This window comes from Manis javanica, chromosome 2 (genome assembly GCF_040802235.1).
Source record: "Manis javanica isolate MJ-LG chromosome 2, MJ_LKY, whole genome shotgun sequence".
In the NCBI taxonomy this organism is placed as follows: domain Eukaryota; kingdom Metazoa; phylum Chordata; class Mammalia; order Pholidota; family Manidae; genus Manis; species Manis javanica.
The window spans coordinates 162,377,845-162,402,201 of record NC_133157.1 but is presented as its reverse complement, the minus strand read 5'-3'; the positions used below and the strand labels follow the sequence as shown (position 1 = coordinate 162,402,201).

Here is a 24,357-nt window from a genome sequence, read left to right as displayed (position 1 = left end):
TCCTCCACAAGCACTCAGACCATCTGTTTACATATTTCAAGAGCAGGATCCTTCCATCCCTCATACAGAATTGGTTGCAACCCCTTTTATATTCAATTCCCACCAGTTCAGAGACAAGCAAACCTATTCTTCGTGTTAATGCCTGCTTGCAGCTCCCTTGCTTTCTCTCCCTGTCTTGGTGGATGCCATTCCCGCCTAGAATATGTTCGCTAATTCCCCTTACCAAACCACACTTCTTAGCAAACCACACTTACCAAACCCTGGCTCAAGAAGTGCTAATCCTGACTGAAGCCTTCACAGCTAATATACCTTGTCCAACCTGGGGAATGTCATCCATTATAACATCACCTCAACCGGTTTCCTTTTGCAAATACTTCATTGTATTATCTGTTCTTGATTCTATGCTACTATATATGTGCTCCTTTGGCAGTGAAGATATTGTTCATACATTTGATAATTTAATTGTCCATTTTATGCTTTAAATGCTGAAGAAACAAAAAGATTATTGAAAAGCAAAATGCACTTTCCTTCCCAGATTATTTCATTAAGTGTGTGATATAAGATATTTGTGCAGGACAAGAAGAAAAATTTGGTCAAAATAAACTATTATGAAACTCTTGTTTGCATGTGGATATTCATTTTTCAGAGTCAATGATTAACTTTTCTGAGACTATATATAAACACCATGCTTCTATTCTGTATATAAATGTACACACATACACTTAAGTGTGTATATATGCATATATATATACATATATATGTATATATATGAATACTGAGAACTGTATGAATCAGGTTACTTACATCAGAATAAACTCGACTTCCAATTACACGAGCATAATGTGGATTTGCCTGCATACAGTTACGAGGACAGTAGACTCTGGAAAAAAAATGTATATATATATGAAGTAGCTGGTCACTTCAGTCTTCCTTATTAGTAAGACCAGACATGCATACACAAAAGTAAACTCAGCATCCTAAATATTACTCATTTTCTTTTCTTCTGAAATAGCTCAATTGTACAAGCCAGACACTAGACAAAATTGCTTCTGCTAGCTTTACCCATTTCCAGCTTTTGGCACAAATGTGTTTCTTTTCTCTTTATTTGGCAGAAGCTTTCTAATTTGGGTATTCCAAGTAGAAAGAATTATCAGGAAGTATCTCTCGGTATGTAGGAAGGAATTCGGTACCCAGTTTGTCTACAGAATATAGTTTTAATTATGATCTATAAACTATTGATTTCTGAATCTGTACTTCTTAGATCTCTCAACTCCAAATTTATATGCCTTAGTATTTATTCAGTATCTCTGCTTATATCTAATAAACATCTTAGACTTTACATATTTGAAACAAAATTCCTAATCTCCGCCCCCAGTTCCCAATTCTGTTGTTTCTGGGCACTTCCTACAATAAATGACAACTACATTACTCCAGGTCTCAGGCCAAAAACCTTTATTCTATCCGCAGTCCCTCTCCTTACCTCACACTTTCCATTCAATCCACCAGCAATTTCTACTTGTTATACATTAAAATAAAATCAGAGCATTCCTAAGCACCAATGTCACTATAACTCTGGATTCTCTCATCCAATGTCTGGCTTGCTGCAATTTCTCCCTCCTGTGATCTCTCTGCTTCCAACCTTGTCCCCTCCAATCTATTTTTTCCACACACATATTAAAATATACAAATACAATCATATTCCTCTGCCCCAAATACTCCAGGGGCTTTCCATCTCACTCAGAATAAATTACAAGATCCTCATAAGAGCTCATTAGCCCTGCATATTGTGTCTCCTCATTATCTCTCTGACCTTAGAGCCTACTGCTCTTCCACTTTCTTACCCAGCTCCAGTCAAACAGCCTGATGGTCATTCCCCACACATACAAAACAGATTTCTCCTCAGGACCTTTGACCTTTATCTCCTCATGGAATGTTCTTTCTCCAGGTATCCTATTGCCCTACCAGTATCTGATTGGCTTAGCTCATTTTTTAAACTTTTCCCAAAGCTTTTTCTTGAAACATAGTGTTCAATCATTATCAGTGTTAGGGTATTTTTAAAAATCCACTCCCAGAGTTCAAGAAACTGTCAACAAGTGGCACTTTTTTCTGTCATTTGGCTCTTCTGAATTCTCACACACCCACAAACCACACTCATGCACTACAAGATTAAAAACTAAAACTGGAAAAAACATCTTATTTCACATAGCAAATCAGGGTCTCAATAAAACAGCTTCATGAAAATCATTGTTTGATGAAGGTAATGATTTTCCTGAAAGTATTCTAAAAAATACTTCAATTGCAACTACCTCTACCAAATGAAGCAGCTCTTCCTTAAGATAGCTACATTTCTTACTTATATTTCTTATTTGTAAAATTGCATAACTCTGTATATAGAGTGAATATAGTACTTAAAACATCTAAACAAGAAACATTAGTAACAAATCTGAATTTTTACAATTTTAAACTAAACAGCTGCTTTGAATACAAGATGCTGTTGGGGATTTCTATGGGAGGAAGAGGGTGCCCTCATTGACTGTAAAATTTTCTCCTTATATTTGAGAACTTCTGGGCATTCACTGCCCACTCTCTGGTAGTAAAAGCATCTGCTCTGCCTTAGGAGCACATAGTGTGGGCTCTATCTTGACCATATTTTGCACTTTATTTGTGGAAGGCCAAGGTCAGTAGCTTCAAACTGAGTTAGCCTCTACTTAGATAAGGTCAAGTCAAAGAAAGACTAGAGGAGGGTTTTTGCTTGTTTGTGTTTCTAATCTCTTGTTTTAACACCTTGTTCCATACTACTGAGAATGTAGATAGTGACCTAGTAAACATTCCTTTAACTATAATTTGCTTGTAAACTTTGAAAAAAAAGGTTAGCAAATTTTAATGATAACTGCTTTTACATTAAGCATTCAATAGATTTTAAAGATCTAATTATTTATATGTAAATAATATGTATATGTATATAATATGTATATAATATGTATATAATATGTATATATGTATATGTAAATCAGGATAAGATTTCTGCACCCTTCCCCCACCCCACTCCACCATAACCCATCCCCAGGTTGGGGAAAAAACATTTTTCCAGTAACACACACACAATTTTTACAAGGTTATGGCACTAAATAATAGAGAGAGCTTTTTGGGGACTGTCCTGCCAGCTATGGAACCTCTAAAGGAAACAACTATGTAGGTATATCTTGTTTCTTCTTGCTCATTTTGAGCTAAATCCCTTTCCTTTATTTGCTCTTGACATTTTTCTCAGAATATATTTAGAATATGAAATTCTAAAACAGATATACCAACCCTATGGTGCTCAAAAAGTTATGAACTGTGATACAAATAATAAATACCATTGTAACATTATTCATGAAACTATTAAAAATTTCATATGAGGAAAGAAAAGACAACCTTTGTTTCATATGTCTCTAAAAGAAAACAGGAAGGGAGCTAGCTTATCAGACTGCTTCAGATCAATATTGTGTCTAAATCATTACTTGTATGGATTTATTATATTGGTGACAGGGAAAGTTAAATTTTAAAAAGTTCTTTTTTTTAGGAATATTTCCCTTTCTGGAATTAGCCAAGAAATAAGAAATATTTATTAATATTTTACCTGAATGACTTTTTTTTCTTTTGGAATAATATTGTTCATTCCATAGATATTAAAATGACCACTTATTGAGCATGTACTAAAGAGAGGTGTAATGCTGGAATGCTCTACAGAGATTATCCTTACTATCTGAGCCTCATGAGCCTAGTGACATAGCTGAGAGAGGGTCTAGCATAGTATTCTTTATAGTGAGCATTTAATAAATATTTATAAATGTATAATTTTAAAATTCTTGCTTTGCTTTCACCATATCACAATGCTAAAATCTACAAGCTTCACCTAGCAACCTGTCTCCACCATAAATAATCTATAAGTACAGGTATTTACAAAATCTGATAAAAATATTCTACAAAATTTTCCATATGAAACAAATCATGATTTAATTAAATCTTAATTAAAGTATACCCCTGTAAGGGGCATAATTAGTGAAGCTTTAGTAAAAGGATATTATACTTTTATATGAAAATATTTTACATAATTCAATTTCTGTGATCAGATGGTAGAAACATATATGATGTACTTCAAACAGTAGGGGATCCTCTAATTATTTTACACAATGCATAATCCTATGATTTCAGTAAAAACACATGCTGAGGAATTTTTAAGTTCTCAAATCAGAATGTACCAAATTAACTGACCAAAAATATTGCAACAGTATTCTCGTATTAAAGTAGAGACAGATATGGTTTTTAGAAGGAACAAGTTAGCTATTCCTATGTGAAGGAACTGATTGCTTCTATCATCACATCACATTGCTTATCCTCACCTTACTGATAGAAAATGAAGTTCTTACTTCTTATATGACCATCACAGTCTTATTACCTTATGAGCAACCAATCTTATTCTTCAAGTGAAAAGTTGTTTCAGTTTTAAATAATAAAGTGATGATGCTTTTCCAAAGTAAATGAACTTTCTCATAGTAAGCTCCCTCAAATTTTTTTAACTATTTTATCAATTGCAATTGTATCTCTAAATCTCATTACTGGTTTCTGGAATTAAAATGGTAGGTAGTGTGGCTAGAACTAATGCTGGAGGCACAGGGGCACAGTTTACTTTTCCTATGTTTGCTCATAGTGTGTGGCCATAATACTTCTAACAGTTCTCACCCTAGTGTGGTCAAAACAAAAAACTTTTCTTCATTAGCATATAGTAGGTAAAATCCACTATAATTTTTAAAAGAGAGCATATAAAACAAAAATAAAAGAAAGGCAGAAAATGGGCTTTCTAACTCAGCAGTTGCAATTAGATTTATCTCATTTAGGAACTGGATGACAATACTTTAAAAATATGACTTACATCATTGTAGTTTCAGCAGTAAAAATTCGTTATAGACTGAAGGTTTGTGTCCCCCCTAATTCACATGTTGGAGGCCCAACTCCCTGTATGACTGGACCAGACAGGCCTTTACAGAGGTAATTAAGGTTAAATGAGATCATCAGGAGGGCTCTGATCCCAGGAGAGAAGTGCTCGCTCTCTCTCTCTCTCTCTCTCTCTCTCTCTCTCCTCTCTCTCTCTCTCTCTCTCTCTCTCTCTCTCTCTCTCTCTCTCTCTCTCTCTCTCTCTCTCCCTTCCTCCCTACTGACACACAGGGAAGGCTTCCACCTGCAACGAGGAGAGAGGCTTCAGAAAAAAACAAATCTGCCTACATCTTGATCTTGATCTTCTAGCCTCCAGAACTGTGAGAAAATAAGTTTCTGTTGTTTAGGCCACCCAGTCTGTGGCATGTTGTTGTAGCAGCCTGAGCCAACTAAGGCAGAACTCTTCATAGTGTATGTGACATTCAGAGTTTATGCATAAACCCTGCTATTACGGAACAGAAGAAAGTGCTTTGGTATTTGAGGAGAGCTCACTCAGAGTGCCCGCGGTACATGTACTCTGTGCTGTCCCACTGCTCCCTGCTGCTTAGCAATTCAAGATCATTCACCTTTGGAATCTGAGAGACACCAAAATTTCAGGCCAAAACAGCCATCACAGGGTAAAAGCCCCATTTACATTCACTGGTAAAAAAGGATGAGAAAATTTAGAAAACACTACCTTGGGCAATGTGAAGCAGGTTTATGAAACGGACACAGCTGTTCCACAGTTGTTTCACAAGTGACAGCCTGAACTGAAGAATTAAAATACAAAAAATTAAGCAAACTCTTTGGAAACAATAACACGTAACACAGTAGTTAGAAAAAAAGATTTTAAAAAGCGCTAACCTGTTACTTTAGAGACTGTGAAGGAATTAGCAGATTGATATTTGCTGGAGATAAAAACAAAAATGTCAACAATTTTCTTGGATACATCATCATCAACATAATTTCTGGTATTTTTTAGTCTATGACACTTTGTTTCTTCTTAAAACCTTCTTTTTCAAATATCTAAGTAAGTAGTAGTACAAGAATACATCACCTTCTTTATGCTAAATACATATCACCTTCAAGTATAAACCAAGTAAATATCATTCTTGATATCAGAGGATGATCTCTTTTTAACATCAATCTCAAAAACTTACAGATAATAGCATAAAACAACACACATTTACATCTACATATTGGTTTCCTATTAAAATAAAAACTTTCAACATACTAATTCCCTGTCACAACAGAAGCAAACTAGTGTTTCATGATGGTAAATACAGAGTAGTATTTTCAAAAGACTAAAGCAGTTACTACATTAAAGAATTGTACATTATTCACTTTTTGTTCCCCCTAGTATCAAATAAAATGTCTATAATAAGTGATTGACTTCCTCTTCATTCTATGCATTATTAAAAAGCAGGACTATAAGAATAGGAATATTATTATATATATATATATGTAAAAATTGTTTATTTTAACCCAAACTTTCAAAAAACATCTATTGCCAAATGTGCTTGTGATAGTGTTTTAATGTGACACATCCTTCAAGTTTTAAGAGAGTTTCTGTAATGAACATAATCAAAAGCCAAGTTAAGAAATAGAAAGTAAGAAAGAAGATGTCTTTTAATGCAAGCAACATTCAGTGTTTAGTTTACTAAAGCTAATAACTAATATGTATATTTGCTGAGTGAATAAATTAATCTAGAAATGTTTCTATAAAGTTTTTACTTAATTGCTAATGACTGAAAACTACACATCAAATCTTACAACAAAACTATACATTCCACCAAATTTGCAGGGTTTTTTATACAAATTCCCCACTATGATGTTTCATGCAATTGTATAGTTACAAAGGAAAGAGACTATGTTATATTCCCTAAGAGAACATATTCCATATGAGATTAGTATTTTTTTACATAGGAGAAAGGACATTACAAAGATATTTCAAAAGCCCACATTTTTCTACTTTCTATACTATATATGAAAATATATTGTACTTTATAATATATTTAGTATATTTAGTATGAGAAACATTTTAAAAGTCAACCAATGCTTTGATATTGAGTTAAATTACATTTATATGGACAAATGTGACATACTGTGTTACATATTTAGAGAACTTTGTAAAATCCTCATTTACATATAAATCTAATTTATTGTATCAACAAAGTTACTGTTGCATGAAATAAACCATTTTCCCTAAACAGGGCAGGGAGAATATGTATGTCAATTAGCCTTCATCGGAGTATTTTCTTTCACAGCTAAAACATTTATTGCTTCACATCTGGAATAACTGTAAATTTGTACATTCTTAATGACACTCCAGAAAATGTGGCGTTTCAGCATGCTCTATGTAAGCAAAAGAGATCAACTTTGATTTTAGGTACTTTTCCTTCTTTTAGTCTATGGAAATCATATAGCTGAAATGACCCTTCAAAATTACCAACTTCTCTCTTTATAAGTTAACTTCTTTTCTCTGAAAGAACATGTTAACTGATTGCTGCAATTTAAATCATCTTGTCCAAAAGATCATTACAGTACTTACCCAATTGTTTGAACACCATTTCTGTTGGATTTGATGAAGTAATGTTTTCTTCCTTGTCTAGTAATGTCTACCCAACCACCATCATTGTCTATTATACCATAATGAATTGCAGCTCTACAGATGCTCGATTGCTTGGAGAAAAAGAGGGGGAAAGGATGTTAAAATATTGAGCTCTGCATAGGACACAACTAGTTACTATTTATATGAATATAAATTAAACATTTCTGAACAGAATATCTACACTAATATAAATTTTTAATTTTTACATTAAAAAATCAAATATATATGAAAGGATCTATTCCCCCTCAAAATTACACTTGTATTACTTACCATTTCATAATGTACACTGCCAATAACTTTAGCTTTACTATCCAAACAGCCAGCAGGGCATTCATACCTAAAAGAACAAAAATCAGGCACAAAGTTTAGTTTCCTTGGATGTCAGTATAAAATGAAAATATTTCTTATATTTTCCAGTTAATTTTGGGAATAATAATAAATATTACCTATTGCAGGTTGTTCCTTTGCACTGATCTCTTAATCTTACTTTGCAAGAAACAATTTGAGCTAAAAACAAAAAATGCCAAAATAATTTAGTTAATATTAAAGCTGCTATGATTCATCACATACAGTCTGATGCCAAGCGTTTTGCCGTTCTAAAAATGTTCAAATTAAAATACAGTTGTATATGTCATCTACATAAGCTTTAAAATTTTTCTAAGTAATGCAGAGATCTTACACATTTGCTGTGTGCTTATGACTTCATTTCTGTTACTATCATCTGATCTTGTCTGAATGCGGGTGTCATGGATTTGTGACTGCTGCCGTTCAATTTCATTTGTTTCTTCTTCTTGAGGAGGGTAGTATCTGTCTGATCCTTCTGTTAGAGAGATTGGATTTAAGAAATATGAATCCATCTTAAACATGTATGACTTATCCAATAATGATATACCTTTATATGCCTGTTTTAACACTTAAAACTAGAAAAATCAGTAATGTTTGTGGCACAAGCTTTGGCTTAAGATGGTGATCTTATGTACTGCACTGGGGCAAATGAAACACATGACAAGCCTTTGAGTGATTGATTTAATTATGCTTCTATTTGGCCAGTACTAAATGGAGTCATTCTAAATTTGCTTCTGTTTCCAAGTGGTATCAGTGACTGGCTTTCATGACATGATGTATATACAGTCATCTAATGAAGTCAAGGCTTAGTGAATTTGAATTTGTTTTTCCAAATGAAATCATATTTTCAGGAAAATCACATTTAAAATTTTCAAAGGATCACATTTAAAATTCTCCCAAAAGGAAATTCAACCTGAAAAGGGATTAACACATCCTTGTTATTTACTACAATAGTTTCCATGGAAAGGTTTTTCTCTCTTAGAATGGAAATCAATGTGAAGAAAATTAAACTTAACAATAGAGAATATGCAAACTTTGGATTTATATTTTTTCCCCAGGTTGGCTTATATTAACATCTTGACAGTGGTACATTTTGGAAAGATGTGATACTTTCACTATATCCAAGAACTCAGAACCTAGGAAAGGGACGTATGAATTCAGAAGAAAATAATCTTTAAGTAAAATATAGTGGCCATTGGTGAAGAGGCAACTAGGTTGGGGATGGAGAAGAGACTCACAAGAAGTGAAAAATGTTTACAGAAATTAAAAATGGCTCACAGAGTGACATATATGGTTACTTCTTGTCTGTTCATTATAGCTAATGAGAGTTAAATCATTAAGGGAAAAAAAAGGACACATTTCTTTGTAAGTCCTGAAAAAGGCTGCATTTACTCATATATTCTAAAACACTTAGTCTGCATTAATCTTCACTGAGTCATCATTCAGAAAAAGTACCAGGGACAAAAGGGCTCAACTGGATGCCCAACAGCATGCGACCTTCTAAAAACTTTGCCATATGAGTTTTATCTTCATGTGCTAGAAACAGAACACCATATTTATATTCACTTTTAAGGACATCAAATGCATTTGAGATATGTATTTTACAATTGCTTTACAATACTATCATAACTTCTTTTTGTTTCTTTATCATGAGAAAGAGTATACTGTGTAGTAAGAAGGAGAGAGTAAAATTCCTTCATGATGCAGTAAGATTCATGGATAGGTGTTTTGGCAAAAACTTTTGAAGTGCTAAAAATAAACTGTGTTAAGTTGCCAAGTCTTTCCAAAATAATGACATTTATGGAGATAACTCTAGTCAACAATGTATCAGGATGGCTTTTAAGAAATGTAAATATCGTTGTCACCCTGGGATACTTTCAAAGTAGAATTAGAAGCAGTTATCAGCAATAATTGTGCAATTTTCCTTTACTTATGGTATAGTAGACTTATTCATATTTTAAATATATTTAAAATAATTTAAGTGAATTCTTCAAAATGCTTGAAATAGAATTCTGGAAACTCTCCATGTAATAATTAAATGCATTTTTGGTTTTCTAAACACAAATTAATGCAGATATTGGATTAAAATATAAAAGCAAGTTGAATATGACAATACAATAGGACATGCCTTTGTAGCACAGATTTTCTCTACAGCCTCCTCCAAAACTAGGTGGGCAAGCAGAACAGGGCCGTCCATGTTTGTAGGGGGCATGGCCCCACCAGTTTCCCCTGAAAGAGATGGGTGACTCTATTAAGAGGTAGTCTAATAGCATAAATTATAAGACACTGTAAATTATTACTATATAAGCAGCTCCAAAATAATGATTTTGGTGTGTAGATTTAATACATATCTTTCATCACAGTGTCCTTTTGTTTACTAAGTTTAAATATGGATTGTTTATTCATTCTTTTGAAAAATTCTAAGTAATTTGCCATGCATATTGTTAAAAATTAAAAAATTAAACTTTTCCAGAACACAAACTCTGCCATAGGATATTTGCCTATGTTCCATTTGTTTTCATGAAGAGTTTTGACCCTAAGTTGTTTGGATAGGTAATATTTTCAACATGGTAATTCAAATGGTTTTTACACAGGTGAAACTACATTTCTCAGTTAATCTATACTTGCTCATCACTAATAAACCCAAATTATCAAGTATTTACACAATACAATAGTACAATGAGTAAAACTGAAGGCATAAAAATGTGATTCCTGTCTTCACAAAGATGATATTTTCAATTTTTGTACTCCTTTTAAAAGCACTGATTTTAGTCATCAGGCAGACATAGTTGTTGCAATATTGAGTAAACTGTTAAAATAATAAACTTTACTTAATAAAATGAGAAATAATCAGGAATATAGTTATTTCACGTTGTCAAGAAAAATATACATCCGAAAGCAGTGTTTTATCTACTCACTTTGGGGAATAATTGCACACCAGGTAGACAGCCTTGGGCCATATCTGCCCCCAGATGTTCATGTTATGGCACAAATTAATGGCACAGCCTATTCTGTTGCTTGTTGCCCAAACCACCTACATTAGAGAAGAGAAAGGTTTAGAAAAAGTAGCTGAGATGAAGTAAGACAACAACATATCTTAGGGAAAAATGTATAAAACCTGAACTTGGGAAACAAACCTGTATCATTCAAAATGAAATGGATCAGTGTCAAATGGTAATTTTCCTGAGACTTTGGGAAGTGCTTAATTCAGTTAAGAGTTCTATGACCAATAACTCTATCTGGCTATACAACATAAGCATCTTCAAATACAAATTTACTAAATACCTCAGAAGTTAAATTCGCACAAACCTAAATGCTGTGTTAATGCTCCTATGGAAAAACTTCCATAACAAAGGAACATAATTTTTCACCTTAAACAGAAAAGTATTGGAACAAAAATTTAGGTGGTCAAAAATTTCTTATAAAAGGTGATTATTTTCATTATGCTCCTCATTTTTAGGGAGTTTAATGCTGATCTTAATCTTGTCACATGCAAAGGCATACAGAAAAATCTGCTTTATATTCACTAATAATCAGCCATAGAAATTCTAGAAACTCAGTTCTGTGGTGAGCTTTATCTAGGTGAATCTACCTTTAGTTGTTTGATTTGGAAGTTTATAACATATCCAATACCAAATGTGAACACTAAATATAAAAAAAAATAAATGTTGTTTATGTAGACATGTAGACATTGAGTGTCATGGCAAATAAAACTATGTTTATTTTCTTTGAAAAATAATGATTCTGAAGATGGTAAATTTCTCCCCATTTTGCATTTAGTGGAGGCCCTATTAAAAAGGTTTCATATATAAGATCGTTGAAATGATTTGAGGAATAATTTGGTGGAACAATCTTTTTAAGTAGACATTTGGACTTTTTCTTATAATTACTTCCATTGTAGAAATTTGTAAGCCAATTCTACACAAATCAATATCTATGTAAGTTTTTTTAATAGGCATAACAAATGACATACATGTTCAGTAGCCTAAGTTCTCTCATAGTTACACAAACTCAATCTAGAGGAATATACATGATATATAATATATAATATATAATATACCCAAAACATACCTGTGTATAATGAGTACATACAGGACCAGAACATCTGAATGGACAATAAGGGTTGCATTCATGTTCATATGGGTAGCTAAAATCTCTCACTTCATCATACCATGCTTGTACATGAAAAGTTGGGGGCCTATATCTATGTGAAAGGAAATAACCACAAACAGCAAGTGAAGTTGGAGAAAATTAAAAACTAAATATTGCAAAATAGAATTGAAAAAGTTTGGTAGAGAGGTATTTTTGTGTAAGTTCTTGATCTTAAATATTTATACCCATTATATTACTAATATATAAATTACTTAAAAATACTGCTGGTCAGTCTGGTATAGTATTTATTTTTTACTATTTGTGTTGACATGATTACTTGACCCCTTTTAGGCATTAGCCTTTGAAAATATGCAATGATGATTTGTATTTCATTTCAAACACATATTTTCAGAACCAAAAGTTACACTTTAAGCTACCTTCCCCAGTGTGCTCCCAAATTCTGTCCAATTGATGGAAGCAAGCTTGCAGGTCCGTGTTCCCATATACAAGTCTCAGCCCAGGATTCTGCAGATCTTTCCAGTTCTATATCCCATGTCTACAGTTTAAAACAAAAACAAAATACAGACACAAACAAATAATGTGTATGTAGAGTTTTGACATTTCTTCTGAATAAAGTGTTTCTTAGCTCTTACATTTCATCCCTTCTTTGCAAAGTCAGTATCTTAGTCTGGTTTCTCGCCAACTCTCACCTAGATGTTAGCACTACTCTCCTAACTTATCTTCTTTTCTCCATCTCTTCTCCCTCCAATCTGTCCCACAGGTGTTCAGAATCCCCTAAGTGGGCACTTAGGTTTCCTCTGTGATTCACTCTGTCTGAAGGGCACTTGTGATTCCTCTGTCTAAACACATCCAACAAATTCCCATATACATAAAGTCCAAGAACCTGGTGCCGCTGTTCCCTATCATAAAGCAGGCTATTCCTTACTCTTGTTGGCATTGCTTCCTCTGCCTAAACATCCTCCTCCCAATTATTATGTCAGACAGACCCCACTCTTCACAATCCAGCTTTAGGTAATACATTATTGACACCTTTTCAATTCTTTCAGATGGAAGTTATTTGCTGGCCGGGGCTCTTAAAATTTTATAATGGTCCTTTCTTTCAAAGCTGTTGCTATTTGTCTACATGTTTATCTGTTTCATGAGATGCTGAGTCTCTCAGAGGCAGTTATTTAACTCATGCTGGTATTTTGGGCCTATTTTCCTTATCCGTCATATAGACACAGTGATTAATAAATGTTTATGGAATACATAAGTGATTAATGAATTTGATTCCTATAAAAATACATGCATTTTTTTATAACATTCAATGACTAATTTTTATTTTAAAAATAAATTATAAAGAACTACCTAAGATTATGAAATTATTACTGAACTTAATTTGCATGCCATGGGTTATTATTCAATTTTCCAGTTTGTAAAACAGGCAGTATATTAAGTCTGATGGTAAAAATAGAGTTAGGTAGAACTGGGTTCAATCTTCGCACAAGGGCAGGACTCTGGGCATGTTCAGAGGACAGAAAACATGTCCTTGAATTAGGACACAAGGACACCACCTATGGTGAGAGCAGACATGACATGATGTTTCAGAATTTAAATTCCTAGAAGTTGATGGATAACTGAAGGTAGGTGGTGGGAGGGGAGAGAGGTGAAGACTGATGAGTCACAAAATTGGGAGAGGGAAATTACAGAAAGAGGTATCAATCGATGGCTGTGATGGAAGTGTGTGTCTATGAATTTCCTGCCTATTTCAAGGGTGCTGTGCAAGGCGTCTGTGATAAATGTAGATGGCAGAAATGGATGGCTGGGTTCTGGGCAAAGAACTTGCTCTGAGGATATGAATTTTGAAGTTATTCACTCAGAGATGAATTTCTTCAGGAAGATGTTATGGAGTGAAAAAAGGAATGAAAATTCTGGGGTTATCAAAATTGAAAGGGAGAAAAAAACAGTGAGTTAGTGAAGTAGGGAAAATGAGACCAGAAAATGGGGGTTGTTTTGTTAATGCTTGAGAGAGGAAGAAGAGAGATGGGCAGAAGCTTAATAAAATGAGATACCAGGCTGTGGCAACAATTTGTTTGCTTGATCTTTAAAGGATGAAAGAAACCTAATCATGACTACAGGTCAAAAGGAAAAGACACTAGTGAGAAAGCAGAGAAAGAAAGAAAGAAATAGAGAGAGAGAGAGAGAGAGAGAGAGAGAGAGAAAAGAAAAGAAAAGAGAGAGACAGAGACAGAGAGAGACAGAAAGAGAGGAAGAAAAAGTGTGTGTGGAGAGGAGAAATTTCTTCATTCATTTGTATACTTTTTTATAAATGAACATTCTTTATTTGACTGTAGATCTGAAATTTATAAAATCATGTTTTCAAAGCTAAAAAGTAAAATGTATACAAAATTAGAATTATGCATCTTTATTTTCTAGCTAAAATGCAAAGTATATTTAGATGCAACTGAAAAATTAAGAGCAGCCAAAATAGCTGATTTTCATAAAAGTCATAAAAGCTTTAATATTACTTTGAATTAGTATCAAATATTCAGGATGACTGGTTTGTGATATGGACATCAGAAATGTGTGCTATAAAAAAATTTTTATCAAGGAAGCACTTTATTTGCCAAATATGAAAATATTATTAATTGAATTCATTATTTAAATTAGATCCAATTATATAATTACACTAAGGCATACTTCAAATTGTTGTCATTATTTACCCAAACAAATTAGAGAAACAAAGAATCAGCTGAAGTCCCAAAAAATAAGATGTTGATGTCCTTTTGTATCCACAAAGTTGGAGAGAGAGTCATCTTTCAAAAGCAATCTGTTTCCAGGTAGAGTTAGGTCCCTGGAATGTAAGTTGTCCTTAAGAGAAAAATTCTTCTCTTCAACATGGAAATTGGGTTCTTGCATAGTACTTTAGTGATACACACAGCAAAACTACACTTACCTATAGGTTTCTAAATCTAGCAACCTTTTATTTACAGAGAAGCAGGAACCAAAAGAAAAGCAAATAGTTCCTAGGTGGCACACACACAGAAAAATGCCTTAAAACACTGCAATCATTTTAAAACACTCTGCCCACAAAAGGCGGAGTTGAATTTCCTTCTCTTGCCTTCAGTTTGAGCTGAACGGTGACTCCCTTCTAATATGACCTACTGTGACACCTCTCAGACTAGGTCAGGAAATGCAGCCTCTATTTAGGTCTTTCTCTTTTAAGAAACACATCTTGACAGACCTGAGCCAACAAATCAGGAGTCCCGCTTTGTGGAGAGGTAGCTGGAAAGACAATGTGGAGAGAGACAGAGACTGAGAGGGAAGCAGGAAGAGCTGCCTTTGCTGAGTGTTCCTTGCCCAGGCACGAGGCCTGTCGGTCGGTAGGTCCGGGTCACGGCCAACTTGTGAGAGATGGGAGTGAGAACCACCCAGCCAGCCCTTGGAAGAGACCTTCAAACCTTTACTTAAGGTCAACTTAACAACCTTGTTTTACACATGATTCTATAATCTTAGACGCCAGTTTTTCCTGTGAATTGGAGATGAATCCTTTTTAGAGTAGACACACAACCAGTTTCAAATTCACAGTATGTTATATTTCAAAAGTTTGTTTACATTTCTGTTACATAGAAACTGAAATAAAATCTAAAATTATCATTCAAATACTTTAGGCTAGGTGTCCTTATATGTAAAATGTGTCAGTTGAAATAGAAGACAACTCAGGTCCCTACCAGTGCTAAAATTCCACTATTGAATATTATTATGGATAAGCTGATTTTAAGGCACAAGTCTTCTATTTAATCAATTAAAAACAAGGGGGAAAGCATATCAGATGAACCATAATAATGCTAAAATAGGGGCATAGATTATTTTAATATAAGAACTGGGCAGGAGGGCATGCAACTAAAATTTACTGTCAATATTTAATAAATATTAATTCACTTGATGAATTTAAAAGTAATTATTTATTTAAAGAATCTAACCAAGCATATGTGTTTAGGTGAAGTTCAATAATACAAAGCAAAGAGATTCTTTAAAAAAAAACTTACTGATGCTGATGATCAGGTGTGTGCCTGTAGAGTTCTCCTGGGGAAATACTATCATACCAAGATAACCACATGGACTGTATATTTTTATGCCGCCACATTAGATTTCAGGTTTTAAGACTGCCAATAATTTATATTCATCCCACTTAAATGCAGGTTCGTCTCTACACATTTCTACTTAAGTTCAGGTAAATAAGATCAAAATGGCCTGCAAGCTTCTTTTTTCTTTTTTCTCTGAACTATTCACCCAGCACTAATTTAAAGCCAAACCACACTTAAAATTACTATTTCTTTATAAAGTGGATACTTGAGATGTGTAGAAATGAAAACCACTTTACTTTCCAACTACATCTGTAAGCTGTTCTTTCTTAAAGAATAGTGTTCGATGAAGTTTTATTACTAAAAGAAACATGTAGACCCCTATTGACATTCTTTGTCTCCAGTGATATTTGTAAGCCAGTTCAACACGAAGGCTCTACCATTTCCTCTGTGCTGTGTATGAGAACACTTAAAGAATCTTTGTTAAGTATTAACAAAGGACTTTCAAAAGTAAACTTAGAGCTTACAGTAATTTTAGCGCTGAAATATCATACTTGTAGAAATTGGAATTTATGCAGCTATCTCAGCATGTACAGAAAGTTCCATTGACTGCTATACTTTGTGAAACATGACTGATCGTATACAATTCATATTTCTACCGCAATACCTGCTGTCCTGCTCTAATAATAGACAGCCAATGACAGCTGGAAAAGCTGGAAATCAATCAAGAATGTGGTTTTTAATAGAGTCAATACTGCTAGCTTACCAGTAAGCTGTATAATGGTATATTAGGCAAAATTAGTCATTAGTGATACTACTTTTTCTTTCTCTTTGATACTGAGAATAGTATTCTCTCTTAAAAATGAGTATTTTCAAATATATCTTCTTAGCCATAGTAAATATACAGTTCTATCCAGATTCACATAATTTAAAAGTCCATGCCCTGGAAACTGTTTAATCTTTAAAGCTTCAGAATTATTATTATAGTACCTTAAAAAAGAGTTGAAGTCCAGTGTTAATTAGTAATAAGAATTTGTCTGAAGACAAGCATTTCCTTGTAACTGAAGCTTCAAAATGTTAGCAAAAACAACAACAACAACAACAACAACAAAGTGAAAGGTGGATTGCTTCAAATAAAAATCAAAACATTAATTTCACAGAATATCTAATGTTAAAAAAACATATTAATCATTTATACTCCATAGAATATGTACTTGTGAGATTATCTGCTTGATATAAACTTGTGTTATTAAGACTCTTCAGATATAAATTACCCCAAAGTTAGGTGGTAGGGGTAGAGATAGTGGACAACCATTAGTCTGCAGAACTACTGGTAAGCACCTTTTAGCAAAGGTACCAGAATAATTTGTCTACCAAAGAGACGTCCCTAAGTGACACTGAAGTTGTTAAATAGTTTATTTTATAGAATTAGATTCACCAGTGAGTAAAATATATCAATGAATAAAGAAGTTTTCATAGGAAACTGACCAGCATTATCTGGTACCTTTAAATGCACAGAGCAATAATTTACTGACTAGAAACTCTCACACAATTTCATACTGTTAAATGCCATTCTGAGTAGAAGCAAGACTGCCAGATTTTACCACCATACTAGAAAGCTCCATCTATGTTGATAAAGCTATAATAGGTCTTTTCAAAAACATGCTGAGAAAATGTCTAAATAGTTAAGATAAAGTTTTTCTAAAAAAACTGGAAAAGAGGAATTAATGTTGGAAAAAAGGAATTAATTAACATATGAAAGAGTATCTAAATGATACAGAAATAATGTTTTAATTCATTAAACCTTTTGAAAAATTGAGATAGCCTTAATGGATGCAAAAAAAATGGTGTTTGAATATTATACTATTAAGTAGACTAATTAAATAACAATTAAACACTAGTCCATGCTACAACTTGCAATTTAATACAGACCTTTAAAATATGTATTGCTCTCTGGCAAAGTAATAACATTATGAAACCACAGTGATGTTGAAAAGGCAATTACGCTGGAAGTCTAAGCCTAGGCTGGAAGCACAGGTCTTACCTTCCTACCACTGAAAACTAGAAATAGTATGATGAAATTATTTTTAAAAACTAAGCATTTGCAATACATTTTGAAAATGAACATCCTTCTCTTGAGACGCATACATCTGCACACTTAACTCAAATACCACCATCATATCTCCAAGTCTACTTCATACTTCAGTTCTGTTCTAAGTAGTAATAGCACTCTAGCTTTCAATGGTATTGAAAATAATTGTTCCCTAGTGCTATGTCTTCTGGACATTTGTAAGTGAGGTTATTAGTGATAAATTTTCTTTTTGTTTTCTTATCTAGAGATAAAAATTACCCAAACTATGGGTAATTAAAATACATAATGCACCCTGGAAGAGTTTCTTTCCTATTAAAATTGGGTACTTGCAAATTTATCTCTTTGTGTCAAATTTAGTTTCTATTTCCATATCTGCAACATTAGGAAGCTGGAATAAGTCTCTTTAATTTCTTTAACTTTGAGATTTTATTATTTTGTATTTATAGTGTCATAGAAAGCCCTGTATTGCTTATAGATCTCCATTAGAACTTACAAACTGTAAAATAATCTTTCTCATGACAACTAACAGCATTTCTTAACTAATGAAAAAAAGCTGTTTTGTGATTTTCAGAATTACAAAACTAAAAAGATTTCAGATCTTCCAATTGTAAGGCTAGAGCAGAGCTCAATTTTTCTGAAACATTTCTATTTGGTAAAGTTTTAATATTGTCCCAAACAGATAAATACAACTGAAACTTAACTCAATAAAACAAGAAGATACTCTCAGGAAAAGTTTAAACTAGGTCACTCTTCAGCGTAAAAACCACAGGTAAAATCATTAAAATAGGGCATAGACTCCTACATGCAAAGCTAAAAGCAACATGAGGTTTTTTTCAGCCAACTCATGAATGTAGAAGCAGTTGAAGAAAATCAGAGAGAGAGAGAGAGTTATCTTTCTAAATACCACTGGTAAAAGATAATTTTTGCTGTGCCACCACTTCTGGACAAACAGGTTTATAAATTATCCATCATATGTCAAAACTAAATCCCTCCCCAAATCACTGTTGTGTTCTCCTGTTTAAATCAGAACATGCAATCCCAAAATCTGATGGGATAAACTGTCGATGTGATCCTCTCAATAGCAATAACTTGACCTTCAAAAAAGAATTTGTCATTCTAGGTAATATTTGTTATTTATTATTCTAGAGAATACATTTGACAGTTCATGAGACTTCAGATGTAAATTTCAAATATAAAGCCTCATTATAAAATCTTTAAACCCACCTTCTTTTCTCCCTGTTGTTGGTGTTATTAGAACTAAAATAAAAAGACTGACATCAGTGAAATAAATAAATAAGTAAATGAGTCTATACTGGAAGAGTGGTGTTTTTCTAAATCATCTGATATAAAAAGCGCTAAGGAAAACAGTAGTAATACGTGCCTCACAACTCGACACTACCTCGGTGTTTACTGTGCTTCACCTCTTCTGAGAAGACTTTCTTGTTAAAGGGAAATGCACAAGGCTCAGAATTCAAAGGCAACCGGGTACAGAAGCCTCACCAGGTACAGAGAAAGTAACATTACCTCTGGGCAATGCATTTATTAGGGTCTCCTGGAAGTTAGAAATGTGAGGCAGCTGTAGCAGTATTTTACTTAAAATCTACTTTAAAACAAGGCCTTAAGCCTTAAAAAAAAGTAGCAGCCTACTAGTTTAGGGAATTACCCCTTCATCTCATTAAAATTAAAGTACATTTTGAAATGAAAACCTAATGTGTGGATAAACTCACAAGATAATTTCAGTTAGGTCCACTGTTTCAATATTATGCAGACTGAATACATGATGAGGGGTAGACTGTCCTTGTTGAGTCAGCAGAGACATGAATTCCATACAATTCTTACATTTCTACAGAATGTCTACAGATCTATCTCATCTCATCTCACTGTTAAGGCCTCCCCTTCTGGTCATAACTTACCAACCTCGCTTATATCCCACCTCCCTTCGACAACTGCCCTCCTCAGCAAACTCTCCGGAACTTTAAAGAGCTCATAAATACCCAGGAGACCTTTTTAAAATACAGATTCTGATTTGGTAGGTCAGCAGAGAAATCGAAGCTACAACATTGCCAGGACCACACATTGAATAACCACACTTTGAATAGCAAAGTTTTAGCACCTGTCCATTCATAGTTCTTGGTCATTGAAAACATCAGAGATTTTCCCCAAAAGGAACTGTTCTTTCTTTCTTACCCTCAGTTACTGAGACTATCCTTTCACTAAAGTCCTGTTCACATTCTTTCTCCTCTTGGAAGTCATTCCATATAGCCTTCATTTAATCTCACCCTTCTCTGAACCTTCTTAAACATACAATTTGTCAATGACTATACATTTTCCTATCTGTCTCTAATACTTTGGGTCTTAATTTCCAAACTAGAATTTAAATTTAAAAAACTGTGTCTCATGCTTTTCATGTGTTTTTCCATGACACCTAATATAAAATATAGCACATAATATATTGCCATTATGTAATCTTTGATAATCTCTCGTCTCACAGCTGGCCTGGGAACCCACAGTGACTTGGGTCAGACATATGAGTGTCTAAATTCTCTGCCTAAAATATATACATGTGATATAAACTGAGGTGGAAGGGTGTTCATAATGCACCTACCTTAAGCAAAAGGTAAATCCTTGAAAAACTGAATCTAGATTATTTTTGTAAATGTCATATCTTTGTATTAAATAGTGAAAAATCCAAGGCTATGATACTTTCATTATTTTTACTGTCATTTATACGAGTAGCTAATAGTCTTCAAGACTATGTCTGAGAAGTCTGAAGAGATCTCAATATTTAAAAGAATCCTTTAGTAATTGAGAAAGCACCATTTATTGGTTCTTTAAGTCTTGATCTAAGGTAATGGTTCAATTTATAAGAATTAACACCTGTGTTTTGGTTTATTTATAACATAAATTTCAAATAGAAGCAAGACTCATATGAAATTCAAACCTAAAAAAGTACGTGGTAGGAAAGATAGGCTCTTATAATAAATTACGCTATAGTGTCTACTTACATATTTAGTTTATATTTTATATTTAAATATCAAAATAACAACAACTTGGGTTTTGAAAGTAAAATATTAATTGCTTTTATTTATTGTACTTAGGGATGGTTTTCTAATTTTCAAAAAGAAAAAGAGATGGGTTAACAATTGAAAAATTTCTTCAACAAATTAGTAAAAAACAAAGTTTATGCACACACAGAAACTAACACCTACAGTTTAACACCGTAGCTTCAGTTTAAACCAAAGGCCAATAGAAGAAACACTCAAATGTGTATGTTTCACACATTTAATGAAACTTCTATATTAAGTGGCTCACTGTTCCTATATTGAGAATTTTGTGTTAGGTTTTCACTAATAAATCCTGCCTCAAGAATAAATTGTTATGCTTCCAGTCATTGGGAGCTATTGTAAAATACAGTTTCCTGTTTGCTTTGGCTGCTAGGAAGCTCAAAGCTAGTTTAATAACCACAACATTCTCAATCAGATTTTTAAGCATCCCTTAGGAATATGCCTTTAACTTTGTCTTCTTCAACACTTAAGACTAGATGAAGATTTTTTTAAATATGGTTTCCAAAAGTCCCTATTTGAAAATTTGAGAAAGAACATTGTGTTAAATATTATTCATTTATTTCCATATAGCCATTCTTGGCCCCTAAGTGCCATTCTCCATGCCCCAAAAGACTCATCTCTACACAGTGAGTTACTCCAGGCTCTCTTGGACCTCAGATTCCAGTTGGATTTGGCCAGTGGAAGAGAAAGGCAGAAGCCTGAAGGTGGGAGGTGAATCTGAGCATGCATTGTCCCCTCACCAGCCCCACTCATTCCCTTTGCATCCTCTGCCTCACTGTGATGGTGACTGTGTCCTCTCACACAGCCCTGCCCTCCAGGCTGCTGTCCTCATGAGGCTGTGACAGCACCAGTTAAGCCTAAATGCCCCCCATCTCTTGTAGGTTACCTTAGCCCTGTCCACAACTCTGCAGACAAACCCCTCATTAGCTTTCTTCTGTTGAATCCTTACTGTGGTGGTGGTATATTATTCCTGCTGAGAAATAAGATTTGAGCATTAAAAAATCTCATAGTGTTTGCATTAGTAAACTGCTTAACATATTATCTGTTACCTATTAGATCTTAATAAATATTCCTACTCTCCTGTTCCTTTAAGTACCTGCTTAATTTGCTGTGATTCACATAGCCTTTTTATGAACCATTGCTAATGGGACTAATGAAAAAGTGGAAGTCCACAATTTTGAATGATTGAAAAACAAGATAATTACTGCCACCTAAAGTTCCAATGAAAAAGTAAATAATCTTTTTAGAATTCAAATTTAACACAGTATTAATTATAAAACAAAGTTTAAAGTTACTCCTAGCTTTACTTTGAGTCTATTGACAATAAACTCTCTAACTTAAAACCTCTGTATTAAATTTCCAAGATTATATTTCCATTGAAGCCTCTAAGCAACCCTCAAATTTAGGTAAGATATGTATATACACACACATACATATGTACACATACAGGAATAGTTTTAAAAGCATTAATAAATCCAAAGTTTGGAAATCTTTTGTAATAACTATTTCACTTAAAAAGTCAAAATAATACTGCCACATTATGTTAAATGAACTGTTTGTATGTATGTTGAGAAGAAAAATAAGACTATGCTGCTCAAGTATGCCATGATTCACACTTGACCGAATAAAGTTATTTTCTTCATATTTGGGAAAATATGTCCTCAAATATCTCCATATTAGAGGTTTGACACAGTTCTCATGGATGGTGACTGCCATGTCTTTGCATTTCAATCAACTGCACCCCTATTTCCATATCAACACCTTATTGATAAGGTTCTCATTAGCTGAATGTTTTCTACCTCAGTCCCTATGACTCAATGACTGCAACATCTATCAAATACTATTTCAAAATGTACCTTTAGTAGGAAGCCTTTCTTGGTTATAGTTTTACTCTGAAGTTCTTTAAGATTTTCATGCACTTTATCTTAGCACATTGTGATATACATTTTTAAAAGTTCTCCAGCAAAAAGCATTGACATTCTGATTATCATATCTCTTGGAAGACTCTCCTACTTGTTGAAAGGCCTGGCCATCTCTACTTCTTAAGATAGGGATGTCTGTAAACCAATGTAACTCTGAAAGTCACTGAAACCCAATGCTAATTTAACCACCTGTCATACTTACTAAAGAATGGTTTTACCTAACCAAAATGCTACTCAACTTAAAAATGTGAATTAAGTAAAACATAAACAAAACCCTTCATTGAAAATAATGCTTTTGCAATTTTTAACTGTACTTTCTTGTCAAAACAATCAAGTCCTTTCTCATTCTGCCCACTTTAAAATGTTTGTTGAAAATCTAGTCTTTTCATTTTCTCATTCCATTTTTTTTCTTCCAACTTGCATAAACTGAATTTAGAGCATCTGTCAGCCATTTAGCTGGGAAGTACAAAATTACTAAATCACAGTCCCTTTCTGCAAAGGAATATAAAGCTTAGAGAAAGAGAAAAGGAGGTAAATAAACAGAGGCAGAGGCAGGTATGAAACGCTCTGGAAGCCAGAGAACGGAGGCAGGAACCTAACTCTGTATGGAGGGTTTAAACAAAAGCAAAGCAGATTATTTAGATAGTCTTGAAGGAAGAGGAGAAATTCATTAGAGAGCAAGCAAGAGGACATAAGGCATCCTCACATCTGCCAGGGCGAGCAGGCTTGATGAGATCATCCGTACAGAATCAAAAACCCAAAGCAGATGAAATGCCATAGGTATTCTTGAAATATCATGTTTTTAAATTTGTTTAGGTTGTGCCCACTGTGTTCCCAGAACTCTGGTTAACAGCTCCTTTGTTTCTAGATGGGACTTCTGCTACTCTAGATGGGACTTATTCCCTCTTCATTCCAGAGCCACCCCTTCCCCAAAGCTTCTATCACCTTGTTTCCCCACTGTGAACAACACTGGATCTCACTGTAGTTTCTTTGAGCATATCAGTCAATCACTCAGTATTTCAGATATGGGTTTGCCATGTCTTGAGGAAATATAGTTTTATGTTTTACTCCCAGCACCTTTATTAGATTATCTCCTGAGTTGGGGATTAGTTTGTATGGTTTAAGATGCAACAGTAACATACATGGGAAAGTCCATAAACAGTAACTCTCATGCTCATTCCTGGGTCTTATA

The 24,357-nt window shown here is 33.8% G+C and overlaps 1 protein-coding gene across 2 annotated transcripts in view; it reads right to left on the bottom strand.

Annotated features, from left to right (window-relative positions):
• Positions 1–24,357, bottom strand: part of CRISPLD1 (cysteine rich secretory protein LCCL domain containing 1) — a 42,589-nt gene that overhangs the window by 4,827 nt on the left and 13,405 nt on the right. For both annotated transcript variants that reach the window (XM_017639663.3, XM_073229719.1), the window contains 11 exons: positions 12,439–12,557; positions 11,981–12,113; positions 10,828–10,943; positions 10,038–10,138; positions 8,244–8,384; positions 8,011–8,071; positions 7,835–7,901; positions 7,505–7,635; positions 5,818–5,861; positions 5,651–5,723; positions 805–880 (listed from right to left, as the gene is read on the bottom strand). In XM_017639663.3, the coding sequence (XP_017495152.2) occupies positions 805–880; positions 5,651–5,723; positions 5,818–5,861; positions 7,505–7,635; positions 7,835–7,901; positions 8,011–8,071; positions 8,244–8,384; positions 10,038–10,138; positions 10,828–10,943; positions 11,981–12,113; positions 12,439–12,557 (1,062 nt within the window). The remainder of the gene's footprint in view (positions 1–804; positions 881–5,650; positions 5,724–5,817; positions 5,862–7,504; positions 7,636–7,834; positions 7,902–8,010; positions 8,072–8,243; positions 8,385–10,037; positions 10,139–10,827; positions 10,944–11,980; positions 12,114–12,438; positions 12,558–24,357) is intronic.